General features: G+C 36.2%; 1 protein-coding gene across 7 annotated transcripts in view; it reads left to right on the forward strand.

The window, feature by feature from the left end:
- The window catches only part of LOC309608607 (uncharacterized protein), a 74,425-nt gene extending 56,738 nt beyond the window's left edge, over positions 1–17,687 (forward strand). For 4 of the 7 annotated variants that reach the window (XM_082348906.1, XM_082348907.1, XM_082348908.1 and 1 more), the window contains 4 exons: positions 11,116–11,237; positions 12,914–12,946; positions 13,762–13,800; positions 15,513–17,687. In XM_082348906.1, coding sequence (XP_082205032.1) covers positions 11,159–11,237; positions 12,914–12,946; positions 13,762–13,800; positions 15,513–15,793 — 432 coding nt within the window. In that variant the 5' untranslated portion in view covers positions 11,116–11,158 and the 3' untranslated portion in view covers positions 15,794–17,687. Of the gene's footprint in view, positions 1–11,115 lie in introns of all 7 variants that reach the window. The other 3 variants (XR_014233001.1, XR_014233002.1, XM_082348909.1) reach the window with 2 other exon arrangements.
- Positions 17,688–18,024: the final 337 nt, after the last annotated feature.

The following is an 18,024-nucleotide window of genomic DNA, read 5'->3' on the forward strand; positions in this document are numbered from 1 at the left end:
GGAAAGGATCTTTGAATTCAAAACTAATTCTCGGCTAATAGGACATTCATAGGTCCTTTCCAGATTTAAAAAAGAAAAAGAAGAAGAAGAAGAAAAAAAAAGAAAAAGAAAACCGTGTTTACTAGAAGTTAGTGGCCACACTTTGCATATAGCTCAGTACTGTGCTGTGTTGCTCAAGACTTCAATGTATTTCTCTGCCAAGCTGTGATTCTGATTTTGCTTTACTGACTTAATTAAGAAAGAGATGCTTCCATTTCTATAGCGCTAAAGTGAACATGAGTTTACAGTTAAGATGATGAGTTAAGCCTAATCTTACTTCTAGTCTCTAGTTGGCCCTAGACATGGTGGACTTCAGACACCTTGAATTTTGAAGGGTAGGTTGATCATAATGCTGGTGAAAAGTTTAAATTAGTTATCAATTAAAAACATTTTTAAAATAAATTGTATTTATTTTGAATACAACAAATAATACATGAATTCATTCTCAGTATAAAAATGTTTTTCAAAACTATTGATAAAGTAAAAATCTTTCCTGATTTACCCAGAAGTAACCACTGTAATCTATTTGATTCATCATCTGAACGGGTCTTTTCTTGTATGTGCATTCATGTATAAGAACATTTATAAGTATAGTGTAATTTCATGTACTTTAAACATACAGTGTGTATGGTAGTGTATCTACTGTTTTGCAAATATTTCAGTTTCAGTTTCTCGCTTAACGATGTGTCTTGGAGATAATCCCATGTCAGTTTACACAGAACTGCCTCATTTGTTTAAACTGCTGCTTAGGATTTCATTCTATGGACATATTATAATTAATTCCAACATTCCTCTACCAGGGGCCATTTACATTGCTAGGACATTTTTGCTACCTCAAATAATTTTCATGAATATCCTAGTATATACCTGCTTAATATTATTTAGGTATAGAGAATAAGGCCAAAAAACCAGGAGATGACTACCATTGAAAAGATAATTTGTTGTACTCACAGATCGCAAGAGAAGGTGGCTGTCTTGCCATGGGTGGCCACACAGGAAAGCCCCGGGGTTGGTCAGGAGGCAGAGAGAGATGGGAAACTGTGGGCAAGAACCTTTATTATGGTTTCAGCAGCAAGGAATGGGAGGGAGTTGCAGGGTAAGCAGGTTTAGGATAGGCTACTTTGAGTAACTTAGCAGGCTCTGGGGCACAAGGGCTGTCCCTAATTGTCTGGTACCTGGCCTTGGGGTGATTAGAGCAGGTGGCTAGTGACCCTGAGTGTAAGGCCTGATAAAGTAGGTGGTTGGAGGTATAGGCTCCAGATGGGTTTGCATTTAAAAACCATGCTCAACAGACAAGTTGTTTACTCTCTCTAGGAATTTGCTTACCCTTGGAGGAGGGGGGAGGTGGTTAGTCCTAATGTCAGCAAGTCCCCAGATGTCAGAGGATCAGAACACAGAAAATAAGACACCTTCTATTTAAATACCCTCCATTTTAACTCCCTGTGCAAGCTTCTAAAGGATTGCACAAGAGAAAACAGATTAAAGATATTCTATGTTAATCACGTTAAACAAATGGTAGTAATGATTTTGAAATTTTATATATAAGATTAAGTTACCAAGGCGGTTGAATAATCTCCATATTTGAAAGTAGGTTTGAACGTAAAGAGTGAATAAGGGACTTCCCTGGTGGCATGGTGGTTAAGAATCCGCCTGCCAATGCAGGGGACATGAGTTCAAGCCCTGGTCCGGGAAGACCCCACATGCCACAGAGCAACTAAGCCTGTGCGCCACAACCACTGAGCCTGCGCTCTAGAGCCTGCGAGCCACAACTACTGAGCCCACGTGCCACAACTACTGAAGCCCGCGTGCCTAGAGCCAGTGCTCCACAACCAAGAGAAGCCACCGCAAAGAAGAGTAGCCCCCATTCACTGCAACTAGAGAAAGCCCATGCGCAGCAACGAAGATCCAACGGAGCCACAAACAAACAAACAAATAAATAAATAAATAAATAAATTTATTAAGAGTGAATAAAACAGGACGTTCCTCCCAACGCAAGGGGATGAAATCGGATCTCACAAATTGCTGGAGATTAGCGTGCTCTGTTTGCTCTGTGACTCTTAATGTTCTTATCAATAAAACGGGAAACAGGGTCATAGAGAAACCAAGTCCATATAGGCAATGGAGCAGATTCATTTTGGCCAACAAACAAAAAGTGATATTTCTAGATGTATGACGTTCAAAGCATGGATGGCTGGAGATATTAAATCACTGACCAAATCCTTCAGAATGATTTTAGAATATATACTATTTCCTTTTTCTCTGTGGTGCTGGTGGTGGTATCGGATGTCAGGGAGGGGCTTACAGATAGGCTACAATCATTTGCACAGCTGTTCTATGGTAGATAAATGTTTAACTAATTCCCCTATTTTTAGTCCTCTTTTTCATACCTTCCCTTCATATCTGTTAACTTTTGCCCAGTGGTTTTAAGAAGATCGTGACTCCCACTTCCTCTGAGATACCGCCCCATGCAGCTAGCCCTCTGACTGTTTCAGGGGTTAGCACGCTGCTAACCACTTACTATCTCTTGGACGTTAAAAAAAAATCTCATTAACTAACAGCCCCCTTCCTTTCTCTTCTTTGTTATGGCTTTATTCACTTTTGTATGTCATTGTGATGGGGTCTCAGAGAGGAGGGGGCAGATATCTTTGTTCTATTTGCTTCCTTGAATGAGACTTTCCCACTCTAAAAAATTATTTAGACTGCAAGATTTAGCCATGGTTCATGGAAAACGGAGAATTCAAAACACAATTTAAAAAATTCTGTAATGGTTGGTTCAAAGTGCAAGAAATCTAAAACATATTTTTAATTTTAGTTAAATCTCCACTTTTAAACAGCATACACTGAGCAATAACCCATATTCTCATGTGACCTGCTTAGAGAATAGTATGCCCCAGTGCCTTCAGTCCTGAATTTACAGCTTCTCTGTTTCGGGATTGGCCTGTTTTTCAATACTTTGTACTACTAGAAAGACACATATTGGCAAAGAGCATTCTGCTTCTCCAAGCCTGTTTCTCCAGGCAAATGCATTTTTTCCCTTTTAGCAAAGCTCTGGATTAATAAAATATTACCATACTTTTGAGGTTGTGTTAGTGAATCCACAGTCTCATATAATTAGCAAGCTGATGAATCATTCTTAAATGCAATGCAATATAATACCATCTCATATTGGCAACATTTTTTTTGGTTTATTATTTCCAGGGGAATGGCAGTGTTGTGCACATGCTACTCTCGCCCTTCTTTCTCTTTCCCTTTCTCTCCCTCTCTCTCTCCTCTTCTCTCTTTAAAAATGATCAGAGCTAGGGCTTCCTTGGTGGCGCAGTGGTTGAGAATCTGCCTGCGAATGCAGGGGACACGGGTTCGAGCCCTGGTCTGGGAAGATCCCACATGCCGCGGAGCAACTGGGCCCGTGAGCCACAACTGCTGAGCCTGCACGTCTGGAGCCTGTGCTCTGCAACAAGAGAGGCTGCGATAGTGAGAGGCCCGCGCACCGCGATGAAGAGTGGCCCCCGCTTGCCGCAACTAGAGAAAGCCCTCACACAGAAACGAAGACCCAACACAGGCAAAAATAAATAAATAAATTAAAAAAAAAAAAGATCAGAGCTGACCAATCTGGAAAGCTGTAATCACTATGAAATTTCTGATCAGAAAAGTGTATATGAATAGGTGAACCTTTTAGTAGAAAAATTTGCGAATGATGGATTTTTTTTTTTTTTTGAAAATCCTAATTCCTGGTGAGTTGGTGATTCAACATAAAACTTCCCTTCAAGATCCAAATATATTTTGTTTTTTATTTGTTGCTAGCACCCGTTGTCTTTGACTCCTAGATCACTACATTTACCACTTAGCTATTATGGGATGAGATTTAACTGTGGTTGTCTTACGATGATGTATGACCTGACTATAATAGCATCAGCAAATTGCTGTTGCATTAAAACATTTTAAAATCAAGTTCATAAAATAGAAAGAAGTTAGTGAGAACTCAAAAGTGGAAAGCAAATGTGAGGGACTGTCCCCTTACTTGCATGTTCAGTGTTCCAAGAACAATGACTAAATATTAGTAGTTCCTCTGAGAAATTTATAAGCAAATAAGGATATAACACAAATAAAAATATGAAGCAGATGAAAATAAGGGTTGGGCAAAGTCTTACATACAGTCCAATGTAGTAGTTAAAAACATGGATTCCATCTGGGTCAAACAGTCCTCAAGTCAAATCTGAGCTCCAAAATTTATGAGACAAATATAATATATGCCTCGATTTATTTACTTATAATACTGAAATGATAATAGCACCTACTTCCCAAGATTGTTAGGATTAGATTAAATAAGAAAATGGCTAAAAGAACTTATACAATGCTTTGGGCATAGAACCCAAGTTTACTAAGACTTAAATATCATTTGATACTGATTACTGGTCTCAAGGATGGGCATGAGACACTGAAACCAAGGTCATGACTATTATTTCTAAAGAGCAGGCAGTGAAAGTAAATTACATCTGGAAGGAAGATCTGAAATTAAGAAATAAAGTGAAGGTCAATTATCAGGTAGAAACAGGTAAATGTCATAGTCAGTCTGATAAGACCAAGTAGAGTGAAGAGTTGAAGTGAGTTAATTGCTGGATGACAGAAAGGAAGGTGCTAAGTGTTGACTGGACCTAGACTTGAGGTTATGGTTAAAAGCCAAGATCAGCACCTGGCAGAAGCAAATGAAGAAGCAGGAAGTTGAGGCTTGAAGTAGGTTGTGGGGCGAGCCTCACTCGTGCTGTCAGACTACAGCTTGCTGGCAAGGGTCTTCATTTTCATTAGTATTTTTTAAATATAAAAAAACCACATCATTATAAGAAGTTTAAACAATACAAAAGGATAAAAAGAAAAAAGGTGGCTTTACTCATCACCACATTTCATTTCAGAAAAAAATCACTGGTAAAATTTTGATTATATTTTCGGATATTTTCTGAACGTGGCTCTCTGTCTAGATAGATAGATAGATTATATACAGTATGGGACATTATATAAAGACATATATTATATAATAAATTATATATAAAATGTATATATAAATATATAAAATGTTATAGATTATATAATAGATATATATAATATTTTATACATAAAATAGCTATATATATATAGAGAGAGAGAGAGAGAGAGAGAGAGAGAGAGAGAGAGAGGGAAGATTCCTTTTCTTTTATGTAGAAATGGGATCATACTAACCTTTGTTTTTCACTTAACAATATTGTTTGAATATCTTTTCACATGCATTTCATATGCACGCCATTCATATGTATCTACTGAGTTGTTTTAAATGACTGAATTATATTCCATTGTATTGGTGGTGCATAATTATTTGACCAGTTAGATTGATATTTATATTGTTTCCAGTGTTTTGCTGTTACAAACAGTGCTGCAATAATTTCTCTTATTTATTTATTTATTTATCTACTCATGCAGTAACACATACAGGATAAATTCTAAGAATAAGATTTCTGAATAAAACACCAGGTGCCCTTTGATAAATCAAACAACTTACCCTCTAAATATTGTATAAATTTGAATTCCCCAAAGGTATAATAGAATAGCTTATAGTTTTCTATATCCTTATCAACATAGTATACATAAACAAATGATATCTAGATTAATAACTTTAAATATTTTTTGTTAAAGTATAACATGCCTGTGGAAAAATGCACAAATTGTAAGTATGCATATTGATAAATATTTACTAAGAGAACACACCCACAAATTAAAATCCACTCAATAAACAGTATATTAATAATATATTACAGTACCCCAAAGGAATCCTTGTGTCCTTCTTAGACACCCTCCTTTGCTCCTACATACATGTCTTTCCATGATGCTTCATTTTACCATTTTGAGCTTTATATAAAATGTAATAAAACAGTATATACTCTTTGATTTCTTTCCATGAACATTCTGTATGAGGAGCATAGTGGAGTGTTCATTGCTGTATAATATTCCATTCTGAAAACCATTTATTTGCCTGTTTTCCTTTTGACAGACACATGGGTTACTTATAGTTTGGACTATATCAAATAAGACTGATAATTGTTGCACCTGCCCTATAGTGCACATATTACTGTTGTGTAAGACTAAGATTGCTAGGTCACACAGTGTGTGTATGTTCAGTATTTGTATACTGCCAAACAATTTTCCAAGGTTCTTGTATCAATTTATAATCACCAAACTTTTAACCGCTAATCTGATGTTTGGAAAAAGGTATCTCTTAGCTTTAATGTACAATTCTTTAATTTTATGTATGGTTGATTATAGTTTCTTATATTATTAGGCCAGTCTGAATTTTATTTCTTTGTGAGTAACTATACCCATCTCTTTGGGTTACCTGCATACTTTTATGAAATAAGATGATTATATTTGTGGTTATAAAATTTTAGTGACATGTAAGTAATTTGGACTTTTATTTTTATTGATTTGCTCTTTGAATCTACTTGGCCTTTTTCAACTAAGAAAAACATTTTTTTTCTCCTAATTTAGCTTTGATTACTGCTTCTATGCCAAAATATCTATATGTGGATTGCATGTTGTCTGTCTTGTTCTTTAACGGCATCACAGTAAGAATAAGGCCAGAGAGGCTGAGTAATTTTCCCAAAGTTACATGGTTAGGAAGTGACAGAATCAGGATTTTTTTTAAATAGGAGAGGTAAGTTGCAAAAACAGATTTCTTTTCCCCCCTACACTCCTCAAGCTCCACTCCCCACCAAATATGGAAGCCAGTGCTATAGTTAATTCCCTAAATGGAGATTTCCCCCCATCCCCATTTGGGTTTCTGTTCATAGACCATGGATTCTTAAAAATCAAAACACACTGACACTTAACACAGTGAAAACCAGTTTTTCTCTGCCTGCCTTCTTTCCCTTATGTACAAATGAGTTTCAATAGTAAAATGGATTGAATTATATTAGAAGCAGGGTGTTTTTTTAAAATTGAGGTATAGTTGATGTACTATATATAGGTATATGTGTATATATATATATATATATATATATTTTTTTTTTTTTTTGCTATTCCATGTAGCTTATGGGATCTTAGTTCCCTGACCAGGGATCGAACCCAGGTCCATGGCAGTGAAAGCCCATGTCTTAACCACTGGACCACCAGGGAAGTCCCAGATGTACAATATTATATAGGCCAATTATATAGCCAATATTTTTTAATAACTATAAATGGAGTATAACATTTAGAAATTAGGAATCACTATGTTGTACACCTGAATCAGGATTTGAATGCAAGCAATCTGGCTTTGAATTCCTGACTTTATCAACCTTCTACTCTAAACTTAGACATTTTCATTTATAGTCTACAACATGTGCTATTAGAGTGTCTGATGAATCCATTTTGTTCCTTACTGCCTCCACTGTGGATTTTAATTTTACTGTTGTAGTTTTACTTTCCATAAAAGCCTTTTTAATTTCCACTTCATCTCATTCTGTTTTCTCCTAGGGACTGTGCTCCTCATTCTCAATAGCTCCTGTTCATTTCTCACCTTAATTGATTTAGTATTTTCTTCTTCTTCTGTTGATGTCACTGAGACCTTTCTAGTGACTTTTTAGTCTTTTTTTTCCCCTAGGCTCCTTGATTTCTCCTATATCTTAACTCTTGGCTTTCCCCAGGGATTCTTCAGCTGTCTTCTTCCTTCCTTTCTTCTCTGATATACACTTTGCATTCTATCTCATTAATTGCCGTGCCTTTAAGTACCTACATATATGTGACTCCCAAATACATAATTTCACCCCAGGTCTAATCCTGAACTATGTAGCAGTATATTGATTCCAGTAATGTTTGTTGAGTACCTGTTTTCCAGGTACATGTGAGACACTAGCCATTTCCACCTGGATCTTACACAAGTACCTTAAACCTTAATCTCACCACATCTTCCTCCAAATCTGCATTTTTTTTTTTAAATTCCTGAACCACCTATCCTGGTGAATCCTAATGTCACTAGTTGCATAAGCCAAAAAAGAAAAAGTGAAATTAACTTCAGAAAACTCTATTTACTTTACCTTAAATTCTATCATCTTTATTCTATTTCTGTTGTGTCAGAACTTGATGTGTCAGTTAGGATTGCATTCATTCTGCTGTATTTCTAACTACAAGCAATTTACCCAATTAGTTTTTTTCAAATAACAAGATATTCAAAGGCCAGGACTGATGCAGAGTTTAGTTATGCTGTCAGGGATTAGGGGTCTTTCTATCACTCTACCAAACTAAACATGTTGAAATCCATTCTTATGTTGTGGCCCCATATTGCAAGATGACTTAAAATTTAAGGCATTGTGTCTGCATTTCAGGCAGTAGGAAGGGGAAAGGCAAACAGTACTCTGGATCGGTCTTTTCCAAAAGAAAATTCAACTAACCTCAAAGAAAATTCAACTAACCTCAAATTTTCTGGAATTATGTGATATGGTCCCACCCAGAAGCAAGGAAGTCTAAAAACAAAATATTTTTAGCTGGACACATTGCCGCCCTAATCAGTACTGTGGTTATGCAAGCTAACTGGCAAAACATGGACAATGAGTAAGCAATTAGCAGTATCTTCCCCACCTGATAGGTAATAGCTTCATTTAAAGATGAAGTTTCAATGAAGCAGACAAAATGATAAAAGGATATAAAAAGAATCAGGAGATTTATTTTCACAGTAGAAAAAGAAAAACAAAAAGACTTTAAGGGGGAATAAATAATTAATAATATAAAAATAAATGTAGTTTAATATAACCTTTTTATAAAATATATATTTATAAAGTTTTATATTTATAAATATATTTAAAATTAAATATAAATATATTAAGAGTAATATTAAAAGTTTGAAAGGTTAAGGATAAAAAGACTAAAGGAAATATTACTGTTTGATAATCAGGGATAAAGTGGGACCTCTCTAGGGGGTAATTTCAGGACAGTTTTAAAGTGAGTGACAGTTGTAATTAGAACAATGGGTAACAGCACAATAGGTTAGAAAAGTTCAAGGAAGGTTCTTTTTTTAAGCTAAGGGAGGCTTGAGAATATTTTGGCTTTAAGTCGAGGAGTTAGTGAAGACTGAAGATGCAAGGAAAGGGAAACAAAATTGTAAAAACAAAATACTAGAGGCAGCAGGAGAGAATGAGATCAAAAGCACAACTGGACAGCGTAGCTTAGAATAGGAAAGGATATACTTTTTTTTTCAGATGAGAAATGGGGAAAAGATAATTACAAAATATTTACTAACTTTAAAATTTAACAGTTTAGGGACTTCCCTGCTGGCGCAATGGTTAAGAATCCGCCTGCCAATGCAGGGGACATGGGTTCGAGCCCTGGTCTGGGAAGATCCCACATACCGTGGAGCAACTGAGCCCATGCGCCACAACTACTGAGCCTGTGCTCTGGAGCCAGCAAGCCACAACTACTGAGCCCGCATGCCTAGAGCCTGTGCTCCGCAAAAAGAGAAGCCACCGCAATGAGAAGCCTGTGGACCGCAATGAAGAGTAGCCCCTGCTCGCCGCAAGCAGAGAAAGTCCGTGTGTAGCAACAAAGATCCAACACAGCCAAAAATAAATAGATAAATAAATAAATTTATTTTTTAAAAAATTTAACAGTTTAATTCAACAAATATTTATTGAGTACTTTCCAGATACCATGTCTTTGTGGAATGCTGGAGATTATAAGATGAATGAGACAAATTTTCTACTCTGAAGGACATTTACAGTCTAATATATATATAACACATGTAGACTGTTATGATAACTATTATAAGATATGTAACAGCTATATCAACAATTTACAAAATTCTTGATTAAATTCTCCCTGATTTGGGGGTTAGGGTCAGGGAGGATTTTATCTTAGCGTGATCAGAAAAGTTGTGTAACTTCTTGAATTTTCATCCAAAGGAAAACAAACCTTTCTTCTATTGAAAACATGTTAAAGAGATAGTTGAATATGAATAATTCTACCCCAATGAGTCTCTACATTTTTTTTTAATGTTTATTTTTATTTATTTTTCTTATTAGTCATCCATTTTATACACATCAGTGTATACATGTCAATCCCAATCACCCAATTCATCACACCACCACCCCCACTCTACATTTTTTTTTAACATACTAGTTATAGATCCCTTGATGGCTAAACACATCCAGTGATAAGAAACTAATTTTCCCCTAAAGAATTCAATCTATTGTCTCAGTAATCCCAAGAAACTTATTTTTATGTTATTCTAAGATAATTAAAATTTATCTGAGGAAATTTAAAATTAAATTTAAAATTATCTAAGATAATTTAAATAATTGTAAGAAATCATTTTACATTATTTTATATTAATTTCAAAATATCCTCCTTTTTAGAGCAATAGCTCTTTTTGTACCTTCCAGAACTATACATGCAAGATTGCTCTTTGTTCTATATAACTAAGTAAAATTATCATACTCAGTCATACTATTTTCTTTCCAAGCTGACCCCCCTTAATTCATTCAATGATTGCTTACACGACATTGTTTTCTAACCCACTCATTATTCTGATAATTTTTAGTTTGAAGATTTCACAGTCCATTAACATTATGAACTCAAGTGTATTCTGAATAACTACAGTCTTCTGAGTGTGAAGTTGGTTTTAGTCTCTTACTGGCAACTGCTTTCATTTTTTAAGCCGTGTAAGATAACTTATATTAGTCTTTCTTGACTCCCCCCATTGTTCTTTCATCTTGTAATTATATTTCTGTTATTTAACCTTTCATTTCATAATAACTCGGCTGGCTCACTCTACAGGAAAGGGGCCTGGAGTAATTGACATTTGGACAGCTTGAACAATGTTAGATAGGGTAAGAAAACAGGGAACCATAGTTCTGAACAAAATACTACAAAATAGAAGACAACAGTTAATACTTACAACTAAGAGTTGAGGAGGATGAACAATTATTTTAAAGAATCTGACCAATTTATGGTTTTCCATTGAAGAGCTTGACCAGCCCTTAAACCCAACAGGCTAGCTGAGGCCCAAATGGCAAGTCAGAAATGGGTGAAAGTGTCCAAACCATGGGCTTCAAAGGTGATATTGTTCTTTTTGGTCTTATAAAGCAGTGTGCCTGGGGCTCCTGCAGCATCAGGAGAGAGAGACACCATGGCTTCTACCAAGATGCTGCTGTTCTTGCTCCTGACGACCTTGCTGGCCCTGAGCTCAGCTCAAGGCACCGATGAAAGTAAGAAGGGGAAATGGGGATCATACAAGGGACGACGGGGTTAAGATTCATGAAGAAGAGTAGGGCTGGACTGACCCTTTTCAGAAACTAAGTATTTTACTTCCTAAGAGTAAGTTAATAAAAGAGGAGGCAACATTAGTTTCTATTTTCCACCAATTGCAAATATCTCTCTGAAAACCTGGGCTTAAGTCCTAAGCCAGCATCTTCATGGTATGAATTTTGCTGTTTTTAAATATATGGACTTTAAATTATTCACTCTGTTTATATAAAAAAGCTCATCTAAATTGAGTGAAAATTCTATAATTCATCTAGATAACTCATTTCTTTAACATCAAACACTTGAACACTCACAAATATTGAGAATTTTGACTGAATTTTCATATATTTCATCAAAATTTTGACATTAAGTAGGCATTATTAATTTCTTCTCTCCATTACATTACTTACTCTTTTAAAATACTTATAGGCCAGGTGACAACTACTTGGCAGACCTGCATTTATACTAAATCTAGGGATTCATAGAAATGGATAATTTCAGGCAATGATGAAGGAATTTATGTATTACAAAAGAAGAAGGTTAATTCTTTATCAATCGGTGGCTCTTTTAAATAGAGAAGATGGATGGCATATCTTAATGGTAACAAATACCCAGATACAAAGTTAAAATCCAGGTAATTGTTTAAACGACTGCAAATATCAGACCTTTTGTAAGACAATTGGAAGTTGGAATGAAATTTTATTTACTTATGAAATGTTTGTCTTTATGTAGAAGCAACCTAAGTCAAAAAAATAGAAATATTAAACAAATACACGAAATTCTAATAGATAACCTGAGCTTAAACCTGTTTACACATAGTGAGACAAAGTTGTTGCTCATAGGTAAGGTTAATTCTAAAATGGTAATATTAGATTTCTCTGAAAGACATGTAAGTTTTAATATGGATCTATAAAAGGGTATTTTATGATAAAACTCTTTGAGCCTCAAACTCTGCACTTTGTGGTAGTTTGGATATTAAATGGGGAATAACAGTAAATCTCTGAGGAAAGATTATTTTTTTAAAAAGTATGCACTGGAATTTTGTCTATGCCTGGTCCTGTAAATATATTAATTATTCACTGCAACACTCTGAATTATGAACCTTCACATTTTATGTTTGAAGCATAACTTTAGAGTTTAAATACTTTGCAGAGCTTACATAATTAGCAGGTGACAAAGCTGTATTATAGACTCAGACCTGTCAGATTTCAAAGCCCATGAATCTTTCTACTTCATTCTGTGACCTCTCTTTTAGCTTTTACTTCATCTAAAATGGCTTGGAATTGTCTTAAATATGTTGAATATTTTCAAGTTTATATCTCCATTCAACACATCAATGCCTTTGCTCCACATCTCTTCTTGTTTCCAAATTGATATCCTTCTTGAGCTCTGTTCCTAATTCACATAGTTCCCAAGTGCAGCACTGCAGTCTAATCAAGTGCCATGCTATGTTTCCCTGAGTATTTCATAAAACATTTGTTTATCAAAATGTGAATGTTTCAAGTAAAAATATAACTTAAAAGACTGTTAAATGTAGGATGCCCCAAAATACCACCAAAACAATCTGTCACTGAGGCAAAGATGAGTTTACTCTTAATCTTTTTTTTTTTTCTCTTATTTTTTCCTTTTTAAATTCTAGGTACTGTTTTCGAAGTCTCTCTTGAAGGACCAGGTAAATCTTTGTTCAAGAAAGTATTCCTTTCTTTTTTCTTCAGAACCTTTTTTTGCTTAGTGTTTTGTCTCTTGAAAGCTCTCAGAATTGAGTCTAGAGAAGGGCAAAAAGGAATAACAAACCCATAAGTTTTAGTGATCCTCAGTCTATTGTTAGTTATGAGCCATCTCCTTCCTTTTCACATTGGAATCACTTGTGTCAGAGATCTAGTGTCTGAACATCAGTAGAACTTGCCGCCCTATTCATTTGTAAATGCTTTTCTCTAAATCCTTTTACAACCAATAGCTAATGAGTGAATAACACAAATTCCTTTACTTTTGTAGGAGCATTAGCTCATGCACATTTAACTAATTTGAATCATAAATATACTATGTAATTTAAAAAGTACTCTAGTTGTTCAATCAATAAGTTTACCTTTGCATCTTATTTATTTATAGCACTAATGATTCATTCCTTTGTTATGAAGCTTTGATATCTGTTTAAATAATAAGCTGTTTCAGAGTAGGTGAAATTTAAAGCTATTATTAGTTGTACATACATCAGATGAAAAATTTGAAATCAGTTTTAATGACGTGTGTGGGAGTGTGTGTAGGAGGAAGGATTTAAGAAAGGAACAGAGTACATGAGAGAGCTAATAAATTATTAGTTATGCCACTAAAGAAGTGGAAGAATTTAATAAATGAATCAAGCAAAAATTTTGTTGCTTAAAGAAAACCTTTACATGCTTAATGATTTTCCCCAGTTTCTGACTTACCAATGACCCTTCCCTTCAGGTTAGGATGTCCTTTCATACTTCATTCTTATTTTCTTTGCAGAAGCCTCTCAGGAGGAAGAGGAAAGCCTCCAAACGATAAGTGAGTTATTTTGGATTCACTCAACTTATTTAGAATTTTTCTAAATGGATTCTAGGAAGCTCTGGCTCACTGGTCTAATCCAAAATTTCTATGATTTTTTACTTACATTTTAAAAATCACACTTAACCTTTAAAATTTCCTTTCTCAACCATTCCACTATATATATATATATAGTTTAATCTTATTAGTTCCACATTGCAGAAGAAGCACAAAAGACAAAAAAAGAAAAAAAAGAAGGAAATGATTTGCTTTAGATTTGAGTTTTCTCAGGCCTAGAAAATACAGTCACTGTTTTCCTTCTGATTTTTTTTTTTTTGGCCTAAGTTACCTGGCCCTGGCTGTCTTTATAAGGGCATGCCTATTTGAGGATTCCCAAAAGAAATGCTTTGATTATCTACATTCTCTACCCTAACATTAATTCAATAAAATGTACTACTTACCAATAACCATGGCAAGGTCCTATTCTTGGCACGAAGGATACAAAGATAAATGAAGCACTGTTCTTGTCCTTAAGGAACTCAGGATCTAATGGAAGATTTAGCTTGGACATAACAATGATCACTATCAGAAAAGTGGCAAAAGAAAGTATCATGGAAGCTCAGAACAGGGGAGAAAAGGGAAGGCCTCAATAGGAGATGTCATGTGACCTGGACCTTGGAGAGTGGAAGTGTAGGGGAGAGCAGAGTGAAACGCATGGCTAAATCAATACATATAATATTTTCAATGATCTAGGAACACTTAATCCAATAAGGCTGAAGTGAATGTAGGAAGATAAAGTTGAAAATGTGGGTTAGTTCCAGATTGTGAAGGATGCTGTGGATGGCAAACTGAATTTGTAATTTATTCTATGGGCAACAAAGAGATTTGGAACAGAAGAGTGACTCAGCAATTTTTTGTGTGTGAATCTGACAAGAAGGAGTAAGCAGCTTGAGATCACAGGCTGTATCTTTTAAGCTTGGAATCTTAGTGTCTGACATAAGGTGCAATACAGTATACAAGCGTGCAATAAAATATATGTTAAATTCACAAGAGAATGATTATAAGAGTGATGGCCATGAGATCATGAAGAAATAATTGAAAGTTGATGCAAGAGGTGGTGAAGGCTTGGGCTCAATTATAGGACCAGAAATTTGCAAAAGGAGACAATATAGGCTGGGCTTTATTTTTACTTTCTGTTTGAATACAGACAACAGTCTGCAGAAGGTGACAGAAGAAAGAGGAGAGTGAGTGATACATGATTGCTCTGCTATTGGGAAAGGCAGAGTGGCTGCATAATGTCCCCGCGTTCAATAGATTTGTGTCCAGATATCATGTATTTCTAAAAGCAGATGCAGTGACTCTAATCTGGTGGTTTCTCTCAGACACCATGTGTTATCTGGTAGTTTACAGATGATTTCATGAACACCGCGGCAAGTTCAGGACAGATGGTGGAGTAGAACAGCGGCAGAAACACCAAAAGAGGGGAGATGAAAAACAATGAAAGTAAAAAAGAGGGGAGATGAATGGCCATGTGGCAAACAAGACCTGCTGCCCCTTCTCTTCTAGGTACTGGGCCCTGGTCCAGTCACTACCTAACCCCATTTAAACCAATAATACATTACTTCTAACTAAATTTAGATTACGGTAGTTTCCATACTTGCTTCATTTAGTTTTATGGCTGACCTTGCTCTTTACTTGTTCCTTTCTCAATCTGTGTTTTCTTGCCTAAGCAGGTGATGAATCCATTGAAGAAACCCCAGAAGAATCACAACTCAAGCCTCAAGGAGAACATGAAAGTCAACGTGGCAAGAAAGGCAAAAATGGGAAGAAAGGTCATGGTCAGCAGCATAGGCCTTGCAGCCAGAATGTCCAGGGAGGCCAGGAAAGCTCATATAGCAGAGGTGGCCGAGGTGGCCAAGGTTGCAGAGGTGACCAGAATGGCCAGGGAAACCCTGGTGGCCAAAGAGGCCAGCGTGGAAAAGGTGGCCAGGGTGGTCAGCATGGCGATCAGTGACAAGGAAGACCAACTAAAGATGTCCTCCAGTGATTCTCTAGGTATTAATTGTACTTTTATCCACTGATCTAGTGTGTTTCTCTTTAAATTCCTAATTCTCTCTTTTGTTTCTGTCCATTTATCGTTTTTAAATCTTGACTTTAATCCCTCTTAAATTCTTTGTCCAGATTTGTCCTTGTCACAAATCTCTTATCTCACACTTATGCATAGAAAAGTCTCCTCCATTCTCATGAAAGCAAGTATTACTTCTACCCTGAGCTTTATTTTCACACCCTTTTCTTATATTAGCATCTTATATTAGCATTGAGCCTTCCCAATTTCCACCTCTCCTCCCGTCTACCTTTCCTCTCTTCCCTTCCCTTCTCTTTCCCCTCCCCTGGCCTCCTCCTGCCTCTTTCTTCTCTTCTCTCTCTTAATGTGATATCTTGTAATGAGACTATTTAACAGTAGAGATGCCAAGTGTAATTATTACTTCTAATTTTTGTTTCAGAAATTGATAGAGATCTACTGGTGACCATGGACTTTTCAGTGGTCTTGGTATTTCCTTTCTCCAACTTCAAAGCATCAATAAAGTCATCAGCATTAAAGCACTGGCTCTTGTTTTCCTTCTAGGGTCATGGTTCTCAGTAAAGGGACAAGAAGGACAGACTGGGAGATACAAAAACCTGATTGGAATCCAGATGTTCTGTATTGTGAGGCTTTATAGGTAGCTCAAATTTTAATAATTTTGTTGGACTTAACTACCACAAATATTTCAAAGCAAAACCGTTTCATTCTTGAGACCTGTAAGGGAGTTTTCCAAGTTGAGATTATCAATACACATAGACATTCTCAGCTCAGACAGAGAAAATAATCCTGTAAACTCCCTTGATCTCTGGCAGTCTTTCAACATATGTGTGTCATATTACTATAGTTCTGCTTATTTCTGGGGTTCGAGAAGGCCCCCAGGACCTGTTAGCCTTCAGCATGCCCTGTTGGAGACAGACTTATCTTTCAGCTGTCAGCCAGACAGGCTTCCTCTTGGTTTAGAGACATACAGATATACTTCACGCACTGCATTTAGCTCATACATGTTGCCTCAACTTATTTCGTCTGCATTTTGCATTTGTAAAAATGGTGTGAAGTAAAATCTGCCAGAAAGTGAATATTATGAGTTGAATGATGTCTCCCAGGAATTCATATGTTGAGGTCCTAATGCCAGTATCTCAGAATACGACCTTATTTAGAAATAGGGCTGTTGCAGATATAATTAGTTAAGATGAGCTCATATGGAAATAGGGTGGGCTCCTCATCCAGTATGACTGGTGTCCTTAAGAAGAGGGAAGATTTGGAGACAGACACGTACACAAGAACACCAAATGAAGATGAAGGCAAGATTGCGGTGATGTAGCAGAAGCTAAGGAATACCAAAGATTGCCAGCAAACCACCAGAAGCTGAGAGAGAGGCCAGGAACACATTCTTCTTCACAGCCCTCAGACTGAACCAACACCTTGATCTTGGACTTCTGTTCTGTGAGCAAATAAATTTTGGTTGCTTAAGCCACCCAATTTGTAGTACGTTGTTACAGCAACCCTAGCAAGCTAATAATACAGTGAGAAAATTTACTTACCAGATGTTTTAAATGAATGAGCATATATAGACTAATTACAACACACTATTCCATCTACCTCCAAAGCCTCTGAGTGGAGACCAACAGAGAGAGGTGTTACAGGGAAGCATCCCTCAGCTGGTGGGCTCAGTACAGTCAGGCTAGGAATTGTGCCTAACTGAGAAGTTCTGTGTTTCTCTGAGTGTTAAAATTTGTTTATACCTCCTATGGGGAGTCACGCATGTGAATGTAGGTGGACTAAGCAGATTGACTACAAAATTAGGTGAAGATAAAAATGAAGGCTCTAGTGGACATTTCTAGCAAGCACGTAAGTAGTTTGCTTTTAGTATTAGTATGAATGAAGAATTTACAGGCTAAGGTAACAGAAACAGAAATTAAACATATTTAATTCTGTTTATTCCCACATTCACTACCAGGTTCAGTTCTGGAATCAGATCTAGACCTGGCCTTTTCCTTGGAAGCAGAATTAATCTCTGGTTGTTCTGGCTTTCTCAGTATCCTGATTGACTTTCTTCTGAGTTTCTGAAGTAATGTGATCATTCTGCAGATGGAATTTCACAATGCAAAATGTATGAAAATATACAAGCCTGAGGAGAGGAACATTTGGAAATGACTTGGGTG

The sequence above is a fragment of the Balaenoptera borealis genome, assembly GCF_965194805.1.
Source record: "Balaenoptera borealis genome assembly, chromosome: 13".
NCBI lineage: Eukaryota > Metazoa > Chordata > Mammalia > Artiodactyla > Balaenopteridae > Balaenoptera > Balaenoptera borealis.